The 15,919-nt window shown below is 40.6% G+C and overlaps 1 protein-coding gene across 1 annotated transcript; it reads right to left on the bottom strand.

Moving 5' to 3' along the window:
• Window positions 1–4,456: 4,456 nt before the first annotated feature.
• LOC138898271 (uncharacterized) lies at window positions 4,457–4,879 on the bottom strand. The gene has a single exon (XM_070184329.1). The coding sequence runs from the start codon at window positions 4,877–4,879 to the stop codon at window positions 4,457–4,459; it is 423 nt and encodes a 140-aa protein (XP_070040430.1).
• Between the last annotated feature and the right edge of the window lie 11,040 nt (window positions 4,880–15,919).

Genomic DNA, 15,919 nt, shown 5'->3' with positions numbered 1-15,919 from the left:
CGTTGAGCATCCAAAACACACACGACGCCTCCGGGACCTCAACCAAACATACCAACAAGTCCTAAAACACCATACAAACTTTAGTCGAACCCACAAATCACATCAAATAATGCTAAAATCACAAATCATCATCCGATTCAAACTTAAAGAACTTGAAACTTTCAAATTCAACAACCGATGCTGAAACCAACCAAACCACGTCCGATTGAGCCCATATTTTGTATACAAGTCATATTCAACATTACGGACCTACTCCAACTTCCGAAATCAGATTTCGACCCCGATATCAAAATTTTCACTACCGGTCCAAAACTCCAAAAATTTGACTATCGCCATTTTAAGCCTAAATGAGATACGGGCCCTCAAATCACATTCCGGACACACCCGTAAGCCCAAAATCACCCAACCGAGCTAACGAAATCGACGGAATTCCATTCTGAAACTGTCTTAACATAGTTCCGACTACGATCCCAATTCTAAGACTTAAGCTCTCATTTAGGGACTAAGTGTCCCAAAACACTCCGAAACTCAAAACCAATCATCCCGGCAAGTCACAATAGCAGAAATAGATATGGGGAAAGCAGTTAATAGGGGTTCGAGGCTCTAACTCTCAAAACGATCGTCCGGGTCATTACATCCTCCCCCTCTTAAAACAGTCATTCGTCCTCGAACGAGCATAGAGACATACCTGAAGTGGTAAAAAGATGAGGATAACAGCTGCGCATATCCTGCTCGCCCAAGTCGCCTCCTCGACCGGCTGTCCCCTCCAATGAACCTTTACGGAAGCAATGTTCTTTGATCTTAGCTTTCTGACCTGCCTGTGTAAAATAGCCACTGGCTCCTCAACATAGGATAGATCCTTGTCCAATTTAACTGAGTTGAAATCCAACATATGGGACGGATCGCCGTGATACTTTCGGAGCATAGAAACATGGAATACCGGATGAACTCCTGCTAGACCGGGAGGCAAGGCAAGCTCATAAGCAACCTCCTCAACTCGACGCAACACCTCAAATGGACCAATGAACCTTGGGATTAGCTTGCCCTTCTTTCTAAACCTCATAACGCCCTTCATAGGCGAAACCCGGAGCAAGACTCGCTCTCCAACCATGAATGCCACATCGTGAACTTTCTGGTCCGCATAACTCTTCTGTCTGGACTGGGCTGTGCGAAGTCTATCCTGAATCACCTTCACTTTTTCCAAGGCCTCCTAAACCAAATCCGTACCCAATAATGTGTCCTCACCGGGTTCGAACCAACCCACTGGGGACTGATACCCCTACCGTACGGAACCTCATACGGTGCCATCTGCATGTTGGACTGATAATTGTTATTGGCAAGAACTGGATCCAAGCACCCCTAAAATCTATCATAGACGCACATAGCATATCCTCTAATATTTGAATAGTGCGGTCGGACTGCCCGTCCGTCTGAGGGTGAAATGTTGTGGTCAACTCAACCTAAGTACCCAACTCATGCTGTACAGCTCTCCAGAACCGTGATGTAAACTACGTACCCCGGTCAGATATAATAGATAATGGTTCACCATGAAGCCTGATGATCTCACAGATGTAGATTCGAGCTAGCTGCTCGGAAGGATAGGTAGTCATCACGAGAATGAAACAGGCCGACTTGGTCAACCTATCCACAATCACCCAAACTGCATCAAACCTCCGCTTAGTCCGTGGGAGTTCAACAACGAAATCCATAGTGATCCGCTCCCATTTCCACTCCGGAATCTCTAACCTCTGAAGCAATCCACCTGGTCGCTGATGCTCATATTTTACCTTCTGGCAATTCAGACATCGAGCCACACACTCTACTATGTTCTTCTTCATTCACCTCCACCAGTAATACTGTTTCAAGTCCTGATGCATCTTTGCGGTACTCGGATGAATAGAGTACCGCGAACTATGAACCTCCTGAAGAATCAAATCACGTAAACCATCTACATTGGGCACACATAGCCTGCCTTGTATCCTCAATGCACCATCATCTCCAATAGTAACCTCCTTAGCATCACCGTGTTGGACCATGTCCTTAAGGACAAGCAGATGGGGGTCATTATACTGACGCTCCCTGATACGATCATAAAGAAAAGACCGAGAGACCACACAAGCCAATACTTGATTCGACTCAGAAATATCCAATCTCATAAACTGGTTGGCTAAGGCCTGAACATCCAACGCTAATGGCCTCTCTGTTGCTGGTAGATATGCTAAACTCCCAAAACTCTCTGCCCGGCGACTTAAAACATCGGCCACCACATTGGCCTTCCTAGGGTGGTACAAAATAGTGATATCATAATCCTTAAGTAGCTCTAACCACCTCTGCTGACGTAAGTTAAGATCTTTTTGCTTAAACAGATGCTGCAAACTCCGATGATCGGTGTAAATCTCACAAGAAACAACGTACAAATAATGCCGCCATATCTTTAAGGCATGAACAATAGCTGCTAACTCAAAGTCGTAGACATGATAGTTCTTTTCGTGCACCTTCAACTGTCTGGACGCGTAGGCAATCACTCTACCGTCCTGCATCAACACCGCGGCGAGACTGATCCGTGATGCATCACAATATACAATATAAGACCCCGAACCTGCAGGTAATACCAATACTGGGGCTGTAGTCAAAGTTTTCTTGAGCTTATGAAAGCCCTCCTCACATTCCTATGTCCACCTGAATGGAGAACCCTTCTGGGTCAGTCTGGTCATAGGTGCTGCAATAAATGAGAATCCCTCTACAAAGCGACGGTAATACCTTTCCAAACCAAGAAAACTTCGTATCTATGTAGCTGAGGACGGCCTGGGCCAACTCTGCACTGCTTCAATCTTCTTCGGATCCACCTGGATCCCCTCACTCGATACTATATGACCCAAGAATGCCACTGAGTCTTGCCAAAACTCACACTTTGAAAATTTTGCATATAACTTCTTTTCTCGCAAGGTTTGAAGTGCAGTCCTCATGTGCTGCTCATGATCCTACCAACTCCGGGAATATACCAGAATGTCATCAATAAACACAATGATTAATGAGTCGAGATAAGGCCGGAACACACTATGCATCAAGTACATAAAAGCTGTTGGGTCATTGGTCGACCCAAAAGACATAACAAGAAACTCATAGTGACCATATCTGGTCCTGAAAGCAGTCTTCGGGATATCCGGCTCCCGAATCTTCAACTGATGATAACCTGAACGTAAGTCAATCTTGGAAAATACTCTGGCACCCTGTAACTGATCAAATAACTCATCAATACGAGGCAATGGATACATGTTCTTCACTGTGACTTTGTTCAACTAGCGGTAATCAATACACATCCGCATAGAACCATCCTTCTTATTCACAAATAAAATAGGAGCACCCCAAGGTGACAAACTAGGCCTAATGAAGCCTTTATCAAGCAATTCTTGTAAATGCTCTTTCAACTCCTTCAATTCAGGAGGAGCCATACGATATAGAGAAATAGAGATGGGCTGAGTGCCCGACAACAAATCAATGCCAAACTCAATATCTCTATCGGGCGGCATGCCCTAAAGATCAGCTGGAAACACATCTGGAAAGTCCCTCACTACTGGAACTGACTCCACTATAGGGGTATCAATATTGACGTCTCTCACATAAGCTAGATACGCGTCACACCCCTTATCAACCATTCGTTGAGCTTTAAGAAATGAAATAACTCTGGTGGGAGTATACTCTAAGGTACCTCTCCACTCTAACAGAGGTAAACCTGGCATAGCCAACGTCACGGTTTTAGCGTGACAATCAAGAATAGCAAAATAGGGCGACAACCACTCCATGCTTAAAATAATATCAAAGTCCACCATGTTGAGCAATAATAAATTGGCTCTGGTCTCAAAACCACTAAGAGCAATCAAACACGACCGATACACGCGATCTATAACAAGAGGATCTCCCACAAGAGTAGATACATAAATAGGGAAACTCAAAGAATCCCGAGATACACCCAAATACGGGGCAAAATAAGAGGACACATAAAAATATGTAGATCCTGGGTCAAATAATACCGACGCATCTCTATGACAGATCGGAACAATAATTGTAATGACAGAATCAGAAGCAACTGCCTCTGTACGAGCAGGAAGTGCATAATATCTGGCTTGGCCTCCCCCTCTAGGGCGACCTCTACCCCCCGACCTCCACCTCGAGTTGGTTGAGCAGGTGGGGTAGCAACTGGTGCTGTAATCATAGCTTGAGGACCCGGTGGAGCACGCTGTGACTGAAAAATTTGTGGAGGTGCACCCCTCCTAATTCTGGAAAAATCCCTCACCATGTGGCGAGTGTCGCCACACTCAAAACAAGTTCTGGGAGGGCGTGGCTGCTATGACTGACTCGGGCCAGGTCTGCTGGGCTGGCCGCTAGGAACACCCCGTGTAGGAGGCACACTAGATACTGGTGGTGCATAATAAGGCTTCTGTTGTCTAGAAGGAGCTCAAACACCGATGGAGGCTGGAAGAGCTGAAAGAACGGGGCGGCTCACATAACCCCTACCATGGAGAGCTGCTGGGGCACGAGCTCCAGAATAATAACCAGCCTCTCGATACCTCTTGGCCTCCCTCTCCTCTCTATCTCGGGCAAACATGCCCTTGAATCTCTTGGCAATACTCGCAACCTGCTGATAAGAAATATCCATCTCCAATTCCCTGGCCATACTACTCCGGATGCTGGGATGCAGACCCTCAATAAATTGCCGAACCCTCTCTCTAACTGTGGCAACTAAGGCCGGTGCATGTCGGGCCAAATCACTGAAGCGAACTGCATACTCTGACACATTCATAGCACCCTGGCACAGCTGCTCTAAATCCGCGTGCCATGAGTCCCTGAGGCTCTGAGGGACATACTCTCTCAAACACATGTCCGAAAATTGAGTCCATGTAAGTGAAGCTGCTTTAGCCGGACTACCCAACTCATAAGCACGCCACCACAGATAGGCTGCTCCTCTAAGATGGAATGTGGTAAAAGAAACCCCGCTCGTATCCGCTACGCCCATAGTACGGAGAATACAATGACGTTCCTCCAGAAAACCCTGAGCATCATCTGTAGCCGATCCGCTGAAGGAAGGTGGGTGGTATTTCTTTTACCTCTCAAGTCTGAGCTGCTCCACCTCAGAAGCTGTTGCCCTAACTTCGGGCTGAGCTGGAGCTAGCGGCTGCATTGGTACAATCTCTGGAACCTAGTCGACCTGAACCCACTGCTCTGGAGTACCGGCGACGGGAGTCTGTGCTCCTTCCTGGCCTGAGATGTGGCTGGAGCAATTGGAATCAAACCAGCCTGAGCTAAGGTGCTGAACATGCTTAGAAACTGGGCTAGAGTGTCCTAGAGGGCTGGTGCAGGAACAGGTATCTTAGGTGTCTGCCCTCCAGGTTGAGCTACTGGGGGCTCCTCTGTAGCAGCTCGTGCAGGTGCTCTGGCTGCACCACGTGAACGTTATCGGCCTCTACCCTTGTCCCGGCCTCTCGCGGCTCTAGCAGGGGGTGCAGGTGCCTGGTCATCAGATCCGCTTGTACGTGTCCTCACCATCTGTGAGAGAATGATATGCAGAAGTTTATAATTTTTGAAGTCAACAAATTTTTAGCACGACAAGGAATCAAAGTAGTAAAATTTTCCTAACAGTTTCATAGCCTTCCGAAGATATGTACAGACGTCTCCGTACCGATCCACGAGACTCTAGTAAACATGTTTATGACTCACGACACCTATGAACCTAGAGCTCTAATACCAACTTATCACGACCCAATTCCGTGTGACGTCGTGACGATACCTAGTCTCTACAACTAGGTAAGTCTAATATTTTTTGGAATAATGAAATAAAAATATGAAATTAACTAATTATTCAAAAATACACAACAAATTCCAAAATCCGGAACATCGTGAATCACAAACTACAGACAGAAAAACCTAATGTCTCTATACATCAGAGTCTAATAAGGAAAAATATAGAAGATAATGGACATGAGAAAGAGTAGAAGGGGACTACGAGGTCTGCGGACGCGGCAGATATACCTTGAAGTCTCTAAAGCTGTCCCAGCTCACTGATGCGGCTGATATGGTACACCTGGATCTGCACAAAAAAAATATATATGTAGAGAGAAGCATGAGTACACCACAATCGGTACCCAGTAAATGCCAAGCCTAACCTCGGTCGAGTACTGACGAGGTCGGGTCAAGGCCCTACTGGTAAATATGTAATAAAACAATATTGATTGTAATACCGCAATAAAATAAAGGCTGGGATTTTAACATCAATGAAATCATAGAAGGTAACAATTTAGTACACAAAAATACAACAGGGGATCTCCCGAGATACCGTCCCGTAGTCCCAAACGTAAATGTGCAGGGGGATCTCCCGGAATACCATTCCGTAGTCCCAAAATAAATATGCAGGGGGATCTCCCGGAATACCGTTTCGTAGTCCCAAAATAAATGTACAGGGGGATCTCCTGGAATACCGTTCCGTAGTCCCAAAGTAAATATGCAAGACATGGGGATCTCCCGGAATACCGTTCCGTAGTCCCAAAGTAAATATGCAATACATGGGGATCTCCCGGAATACCGTTTCGTAGTCCCAGAGTAAATATACAGCACGAATGATAGAAATTCAACTACATCACGAAACGTTTTTTACAATTTAAACTAAGTACCAGTCAAGGAAGAGGCAGGAAATTCATTAAGCATGCTGCATATAATTCAAATAGACAATTAAGACACGTAGACATGTTGTATTAGACTAAATATGATAGCTACACATATTGGAATAACTCAATTAAGAATGAAAATAGATTAGTACTCATTAAAACGGTATAACTCAAAATAACAGGAAAACATGTTGCTCAGTAAGAAAATCGGGTTTTCCACAACTAGCCCATGTACGTACTCGTCACCTCACGTATACGACGCTCACATAGCACAATAGTTCCAAATCTTAAGGGGATTTCCCCTACACAAAGTTAGACAAGCCACTTACCTCGAACCAAGCTTAATCAATCGGTCATAATGCCTTTCCCACGAATATCCAGCTCTAAATGGACCAAAACTAGCCAAAAGCAATTATATATCATAAATACAACCAAAAAAAGACTTATCTAATTAATGAAATCAACACATTAATAAAAATTCCTAAATTAAACTCAAAAATTGCCCGTGCGCCCCACGTATCGGAATCTGGTAAAAGTTACAAAATAGGAACTCCCATTCCACCACGAGTCGAACCATACCAAAATTACTAAATTCCGATAACAATTCGGCCCTCAAATCCTCAATTTTATCCAAGAGGGTTTTCAAACTTTTCCAACTTAATTCACTAATTAAATGATAAAAGCAACCATAGATTCGGGTAATTTAACTAATATTGAGTTAACAACACTTACCTCGTTGTTTTCTCTGAAATTCTCCCAACAAAGGGCTCAATCCGAGCTCCAAATCGTTAAAAATAAAAAATGGGTAAACTTTCTGTCCAGACCTATCTTCTTCGCGAACGCGACAGATCCCTTGCGTTTGCAAAGCACAACTCGACTTCCCACATTTTAACCCTTCGCGAACGCGACCAAGGCTTCACGAACGCGAATATTTACCAACTCAGACCTTCATGAACGTGACACCACTCACGCGTTCGCGATGCACACACAGATCATACTTTTGTGTTCGCGTCCTCCCCTTCGCGAACGTGAAGAACAAAATATCACACTCAGAAAACACTATTTGCAAACGCGTCCTACTCCTCGCGTTCGTGATGCTTCCACTGTCCACACCTTCGCGAACGTGAAGAACAAAATTCTGCAGCAAAAACCAGAAACAAATTGCTATTTCTCTAAGTCCAAAAATGACCTGTTGAGCATCCAAAACACACCCGAGGCCCACGGGACCTCAGCCAAACATACCAACAAGTCCTAAAACACCATACAAACTTAGTCGAATCCACAAATCACATCAAATAATGCTAAAATCACAAATCATCCTCCGATTCAAACTTAAAGAACTTGAAACTTCCAAATTCGACAACCGATGCCGAAACTAACCAAACCACGTCCGATTGACCCCAAAGTTTGCACACAAGTCATATTCAACACTACGGACCACTTTCAACTTCCGTAATTGGATTCCGACCCCGATATCAAAATTTTCACTACCGGTCCAAAACTCCAAAATTTCGACTTTCGCCATTTCAAGCCTAAATGAGCTACGGGGCCCCAAAACACATTCTGGACAGGCCCCTAAGTACAAAATCACCCAACGGAGCTAACGAAATTGACGGAATTCCATTCCGGAACCATGTTGACATAGTTCCGACTACGGTCCCAATTCTAAGACTTAGGCTCTCATTTAGGGACTAAGTGTCCCAAAACACTCCGAAACTCAAAACCAATCATCCCGGCAAGTCACAATAGCAGAAATAGATATGGGGAAAGCAGTTAATAAGGGTTCGGGGCTCTAACTCTCAAAATAACCGACCGGGTCGTTACAGGGCATGACTTGATTCTGCAAACCGAGCTGCTTTACTACCCAAGATGGATGATATTTGCAGAGCTACCTGGATCCACCAAGACACGCTTAACTTGAACTTTATTTAATAGGATAGAAATTACCAGAGCGTCGTTGCGAGGTTGAGAGATGCCTCGTCTTTTTCAATTCTAAATGATAAAGTGCCCTCGGGTACATAGCCTCGAGTTCATTTTTCCCCTGTGGCCGGTATCTTGTCGTATTTGAGGACGGGTCCCTATGGAGTATCGACCCCACCGATGATCATATGAATGATATGCAGAGGTTTCTCTTGCTTATCATTTTTGCTGGCGTCCCTTTCTTTGAAGTGATTCTTGGCTCGGTCACTGAGGAACTCTCGAAGGTGGACCTCATTGAATAGACGGACTACCTCTTCTCTTAATTGTCTTCAATCCTCGGTCATGTGGCCATGCGTGCCATGGTACTTGCACATCTAATTTGGGTTCCTTTGGGAAGGGTCGGTTTTCATGGGTCTGGGCCACCTAGTATCTTTGATTCTTTCGATCGCCGATACAATGCCCGATGAGTCGACGCTGAAGGGCTGAAATTGTACTCCGATAGTCGAGGTGACTCTACAAGATCAACATATTTATCAGAGCCACTCTTGCTCATAAGCCCCCGAGAATTTTGTCCTCGTTCACTCCTTCGATTGTTCCGAACGACATTGTGTGTTGAATCGTTGGTCATTCGATCTACGACGTATGGTTGATATCGGTCTCTGTTTGGCCTTTGCTCTCTGTCGATGTCCCTCTGGTTTTTAATAGAAGTCTTGTTCTGATGCATGGATCCGGAAGAAGCTCCCAACTGGTCGTCTTCGACCCTAATTTTTGACTGATATAGGTTGTGTACACCCGCCCAAGTTATTGCTGTTTACTCGATCAAATTTTGCTTCAGCCGGCCTGATGCTACTGTACTTTGCTCGTTCAATACTTGGGAAAAGCTTGGATGGCTCAGTCATCTGTGACCGGTGGCAATTCCATGCGTTCCATTTGAAATCGGGACACGAACTCCCTCAGCATTTCATTACCCCTTTGCTTTACTTTGAAAAGGTCTGATTTCCTTGTTACAACCTTTATGGCACCAACATGTGCCTTTACAAACGAATCTGCTAACATGGCAAAAGAATTGATGGAATTTGGTGGCAAATTATGATACTAAATCATCGCTCCCTTCGATAGGGTCTCTCCGAATTTTTTCAATAACACGGATTCGAACTAATCGTCTTCCAAATCGTTACCCTTGATGGCACACGTGTAAGAGGTGACATGTTCGTTGGGATCGGTCGTACCATTATATTTGGAAATTTCGGGTATACGAAATTTTTTGGGGATTGGTTTTGGGTCTGCACTCGAGGGAAAAGGCTTTTGAATGAATTTTTTCGAATCCAACCCTTTTATCATTGGTGGAGCTCCCGGGATATGATCGACCCTGGAATTATATGTTTTTACTTTTTATCATTGGCTTCGACTCGTTTTGTGAGTTCCTCGAGCAATTTAGTAATTTCGGGAGTAGTTCCCGATTCTTTCTCGTTTGACTTCACTATGGCTGATTCCGTTCTGTGTTTGATTTCTAGAAGCGGATCAGGCTCCGGCCTGATTTGTACCTGAGTTTGGCTATGCAACTGGGCTATCAGTATTTTCTAGGTTTGTAACATCTCGAAGATCATCTGTAAGCTGACTCCGATCTCCTCCACCTTATGGGCGTCTTGAGCTACGGATCGAGTGCCGCCCTGAATGCTTTTTTCTAGTTCGGTATGTTGGTTCGCCTCAAGATCCCCTTGTGAATTGACATCTAGCGGTACTTCGACTCGAGCTTCAGTGACATCGTTAAGTGGTCTTCCGGCTCTGGGTATCATGTTGTTGGTTTCATCCTGAAGCCTGGCTTCGTGGTCTATAGGCAAAGCCATCAATCGAGGGTTTGCCATTGCTGATTCGGAGTTGTAAACTGGTGCGTATTGCGGATTTGTATCAAACAACCATTGTTATCCTTAGCCCCACGGTGGGCGCCAAACTGTTTACCCGAAAAGTTGGATATAGTTGAATTTATAAGTAGTTCTAAGGATATACGATATAGCTTGACATAAATCGTACGTAGAAGTGGAAAATATTTAGATTTTGGCTACAAAAACGGGATATAAATTATTGAACAAGAAGATTCAGTATGCTTGAGTAAAACAAGCTCAAGAGATTTATTCTTCAATAAATAGAAGTAGTCTTTTCTTACAACATGTGAACTTGCCCTATGCTTACAAGGATTCTCTCTTTATAGTAGATGGATCTTACTTTATTTATAATAAAAAATATATAATGGGAAACCCATGATGAATTGTCTCTTCCTCGATTCCCGCCAAGATTGTCTCCCCTAGTGCGGTTGCAACGGTTCTTGTCTGCGAGCTCGATACTGGCTCGAGCTCGGTATTGGGTCGAGCCCTCGGCCTGAGTTCGAGTTTAACATTCGAGATGAGTGTCAATCGGTCTGTGCATCTCCGACAACCTTCAGGTTGCCTTGCGGTTCGATTTGGTTATGGGCTCGATAATGATACCGAGCCGATTTTTTGATCGGTCTTGGAGATCGAAGCTTGTTTGTACTATCCTCGGAACTCGTCTCGAAGTCTCATTTCGATCGCTTACCATTCGAACTCGATCAAACGTATAGAGGCCGAAACCTATTTCGACCGTATACATGCCACATCCTAAGGGGCGTGTGACGTGAACAACCTACTCTAATGCGAGCATTAGTGGCTGCTTCTACGGTTCGAACCCGTGACCTATAAATCGCACTGAGATAACTTTATTGTCGCTCAAAAACTTCCCTTCAAATTTGCATTAATTGGACGGGTAAATTTAAATAGCGAATACTTAGAGAAAAAAGGTAGAAAGTTTCCATTCATGAATAGAGGAGTTGGGCTACATTGGGCAAGTATACTTTTAAAACTTCAATTCTATAAGAAGTACTTAAGATTTTGAGCATTTTAATCTTGCAATTCGTATGACTTGTTATATTGCTATTGTCATTATGCTAATATCTAGTCATAAAATTTTAGTGTAATTCTTGATGCGACTTACTCCACTACTTCTATATTTAGGATCCCACTACTTATTACACAAAAATATTTACTAATTAAGAAATATTGTTGGTTGAATCTCACTAAATAGAGCAAGATATTCTTGCTTCAATTTGAAGAAATTTTTTGTAATTTTTCAATTGTATTTTCACCAAATAAAATTGGTATGTGAGCGACACGTGGAAGAAAAATGTAGTAGTGTTTTTAGTGGTGTTAGTTTGTGGGCCCCCAAAAGCATATGCGCGCATGAGAATTGATTCAGAGTAAGAAGGGAGATAGTGAAGTAATTATCTTTTGAGGAACCAAAGCCAACCATCCAAATAAGGAAAAAGGTCTTCTACCTTTGATGAACCCACGTTATTGCCCTTTAATGTTTTTTTTTTCTTTCTTATTTAGTATTCGATATTCATATTGACGCTCCGATTAATTTAAATTCACGTCATATTAAAAGCGTTTCGTATCGGGAAAAAATTCAATCTCAACGTTATTTAATTACCCGTAAAACGGTACAGTTGAATTTATACGGGGTTTCTAGACAAGTGAACTAATTTGATCCTGAAATAATATAATAATTGAAGAAATATACAATACTTAGCCTTAGAATGTAGATAAAATAACAGAAATAATGATTTCGTGAACACGGTTTTCGAACACAACAATGATGAGATCTCTAAGCAAGCAAGTGAAATTGTATAAAGCTTTGTATAGAATATAGTATATGTTCTTGCGAGAAAGTTCGTGTCCTTTACAATGGTAACTGATCTCACTATTTATAGCTATGCCTAGGGAAAAAGGTCCTAGGATCATGCCCTCATTTAATGTCAATTATGAGGGTCATTGATGAAGATGTAACTTTGAGTATATATGCCAAATTCTCTATAACGGACCGTCGCTCTTAATACACTTTTATGAACGTTATCCGTTCCGGTGACAAGCGCAGTGACTGTGTTCGGTCCTCAACCATCCTATCTTGGATTCCATGTGTCCTCCTTTTAGTTAGCCACATGTCATATCATATTTTACCCTATATAGATAGTCTCACTGCTTTCCCGTGACATAACTTTGTGTTATCAGGAAGTTGGTAGAAACACCTTTTTGGCGGGAATTACTATAATTGCCTCTGAACGTCTCTGACAGTTGATTAGACGCACGTCTCTCCGCATTTAATGCCCCAAACACGCGTCATCTCATGATTCAACACAGTTTTTGTCGATTATCGAGGTAATCATGATAATGAATTTAGCCGCCAAAATTTTACTTATACACAACTTTCTTTTCCTTTACGTTTCTCAATTGCTTGAGCTTCTAATTTGTATCCTTGTTTTTCATCCTTTTTCTAATTTTCTTCAAACACAAACCCTTTATCTTCTTCTTTTCCAATGGCTTCTTCCTCCAAACGTGGTGGTTCTTCAAAGAATAAGAACAAAATCGAAGATTTTATTCCTCCAACAGCGAATTCCATCATCCCAAGAAGGCTTAGTACTTCAAAGGATTTTGAAGAAAAATTTCCTTACCGCTAAACTCATGTTAAAAACGTTTCGTATCGGAAAAAAATTCAATCTCAACTTCTAAGCTCGAAATATCTTATTAAAATTGGATGTCAGTATCTGCTATTCGGTTGCATTTATTCTTATTTTCACTACTGAAATTCTTTGTGTTCTTCTAGCTATTGGTCAAGACCCAAGACTAGTGTCTTTTCACATAACCCTGCAAAAGTCGTCACATAATTTGAAGTAATTTGTTTGTTGCAATACATAATAAAAAAAGAGAAAAGGCAAATAAGTTACGGACAATAAGTTATTATAATTTCGATTACAGTATTTAAAATGTCATGCTATTGGTGCAGTTAGGACGCAACTAATCCTTTGTTGACTCTACAAAAACATAATAACATAACTACTACTAATACTATTACTATTACGTCAATCTCAACCTAGATGGATGAAGGAAAAAAATCAAAAACTAGCTGGAGTTAGTTGTATAATGTTGGTCACTAAAATGAAATGGGCTGGCCCATGAATTGGTAATGATAGTGGCCCGGAAGTACGTAGAAATTACGCCACGTAGCCACTCTAAAGGATGCTATTTAGAAATTATCCAGTGCGTTTTGAATTTCAATTTTTCGGTTTAATTTTTTGGGACAAAAGTATCATGAAGTTAAAATTTTTTGTTTAGAATTTCATGACAAAATAAGTACTGACTAATCTCTAAATAACATTCCTGAGAATGAGTATTTTGTGCACCTGCCCTTGGAAGTACCTATACCAGGCCCATGGCATATCAGATTGGGATCTTTACACAAATAGCCGGATAAATTCACTGTTTACTTTTTCTAGCCGGTATACATACATTATATACTCATTATACACAATTATATATAAACTAGCTTTAGGGTATGCGTTTTGCGTGTGTATATATCAGTGAGTGTTCAATTTTTAAAAATTTATATAAATATTATTTCCTGTATTTTGATTTACATGACATATTTTTCTTATTAAAAAAAGATAGATAGATCGATCGATAGATAAACTCATGTACATTTTTTAGTTGTGGACGAAGACAATATATACATGGTAATTAATATTAGATAAAGATCTAATGTTATTTGTTATTAGTCCTTTTATATTTAGAAAAATATAGCTTTTGACTTGCAACTTTGAATAATTTTGATGCAGAATTTTAATTTTGTGAGTTAGAAATTTTCTTTTCTGTTTTTTTAATCTCAATTACTAATAACGTTTATTGCCTTCAACTTTTAGAAAATACTATTCCACTAACCAAAACTATTAAGTTTGCTAGTAAACTTCGTGAGTTTATTGATTAGTGCAACTTCTGTACTAATAATCTGTAATTGTAACCTTCACCATATGATGAAATTTCTGACCTTGACCAATTATTTATTTGATTAAAGTTACGTTTTTGTTGTCAAACTAAATGTTTCATAACACAAATAATCCATCATCTTTCTATCTATTTAAAGGCTCTTGATTACTAATAAATATTCCATCAGTTTCAAGTTAATTAGAATAAATTTGTGACTATTTACCCTTATTTATGTCTTTAATATAATATCTTTTCATTACATTTACTTTATTTATGTGTCATCTCCATCTGCAAGAATAATTACTGCTTGGAATAAAATAAAAAAAAATTACTTTTATTTTGAACTTCTGAAATAACAAATAATTTGAAACATCTATGTTTAAAAATTTCGATAAATAATATGAGATTGAAGGAGTAGAAATTAATTCCTTCATATTAGTTGTATATTGGTTTATTTTAACTCTAATTCCTCATCTAACTTTACTTTTAGAATAACAATAGTACCAAAAAAATAAATGAAAGAACCAAATAATAGTAGTTCTTTTCTTCAAATTAAAAAGTAGCAGCGGTTCTTCATTTTTGACTTTAATGCCTTGAATGCAAGTCTAATGTTTAGTTGTGATACCTTGAAACAATGTCATAATTAGTTCTTATATTTGGTCATAAATATTAGGATTTTGAATTATAAAAGGAAAATTTTAGTTGATTTAAATGTCCTAAATATTAAGATTTCCTACTATAATAAATAAAGTTTTAGTTGACTTCAAAATCCTAAATATTAGGATATTAATAAAATGACTATTTTATTCACTATGAACTCTATTTTTAAAGGGTAAAAAAGGCGAACGGTATTTCGCTAAGGGCCTTCGTACTTTTAATACATACATATTATACATCTACTAATTATACTTAGTTTAAGCGATTGGGCAGACGATTATTTAGCTTAATTCTTCTATCAGGAGATTTGTCTTAATTTCACTGAGGTTTCATGTCCATAAGAGATAAAACCCAAGCCATTATGAAGACACAAAGACTACTATATCCTTATATAGTCCAACAAAAGTGTTAGAGGTTTGTAGTTTGCTCACTAAAAAACACTCATATCAAAGAAGAAATAAATAAGGAACAATAATACTTATAAGAAATCCGATTGGTGAAGCATATTCGCAAAAGAATCAAAGTGTAGGAAACATGTTTTCTCTAAATTGTGTCGTAGATTTCAGAAAGGACCACAATATATGATGAAAAGGCTTAAAACGGGTCCAAAAAATGTGGTTCCACCATTTGGCCATTTTGCTATAACTTCTCAACCACCACCCACATGGCTTGATGATCCTTATTCCACTTGCAACATTATTATTCCTACAGATTTTAGTCCATTGCAAGTATTTGAATTCATGACATTGTGATTTCAAATATGGAAAAGTTACGCCACATATCAAATATATTGTACTTTCAGCAAATTTACCATTCATAACTATATTTAAAATTTATAGCAAATTCTATGAAACA

The sequence above is a fragment of the Nicotiana tomentosiformis genome, chromosome 8 (genome assembly GCF_000390325.3).
Source record: "Nicotiana tomentosiformis chromosome 8, ASM39032v3, whole genome shotgun sequence".
Taxonomy (NCBI): Eukaryota; Viridiplantae; Streptophyta; class Magnoliopsida; order Solanales; family Solanaceae; genus Nicotiana; species Nicotiana tomentosiformis.
Note: the sequence above shows the minus strand (reverse complement) of the source record. Positions and strands in the feature narration are given on the sequence as shown.

Coding starts and splice junctions, on each gene's coding strand:
- LOC138898271 (XM_070184329.1), bottom strand. CDS start 4,879: ATGTGTTTGAGAGAGTATGTCCCTCAGAGCCTCAGGGACTCATGGCAC.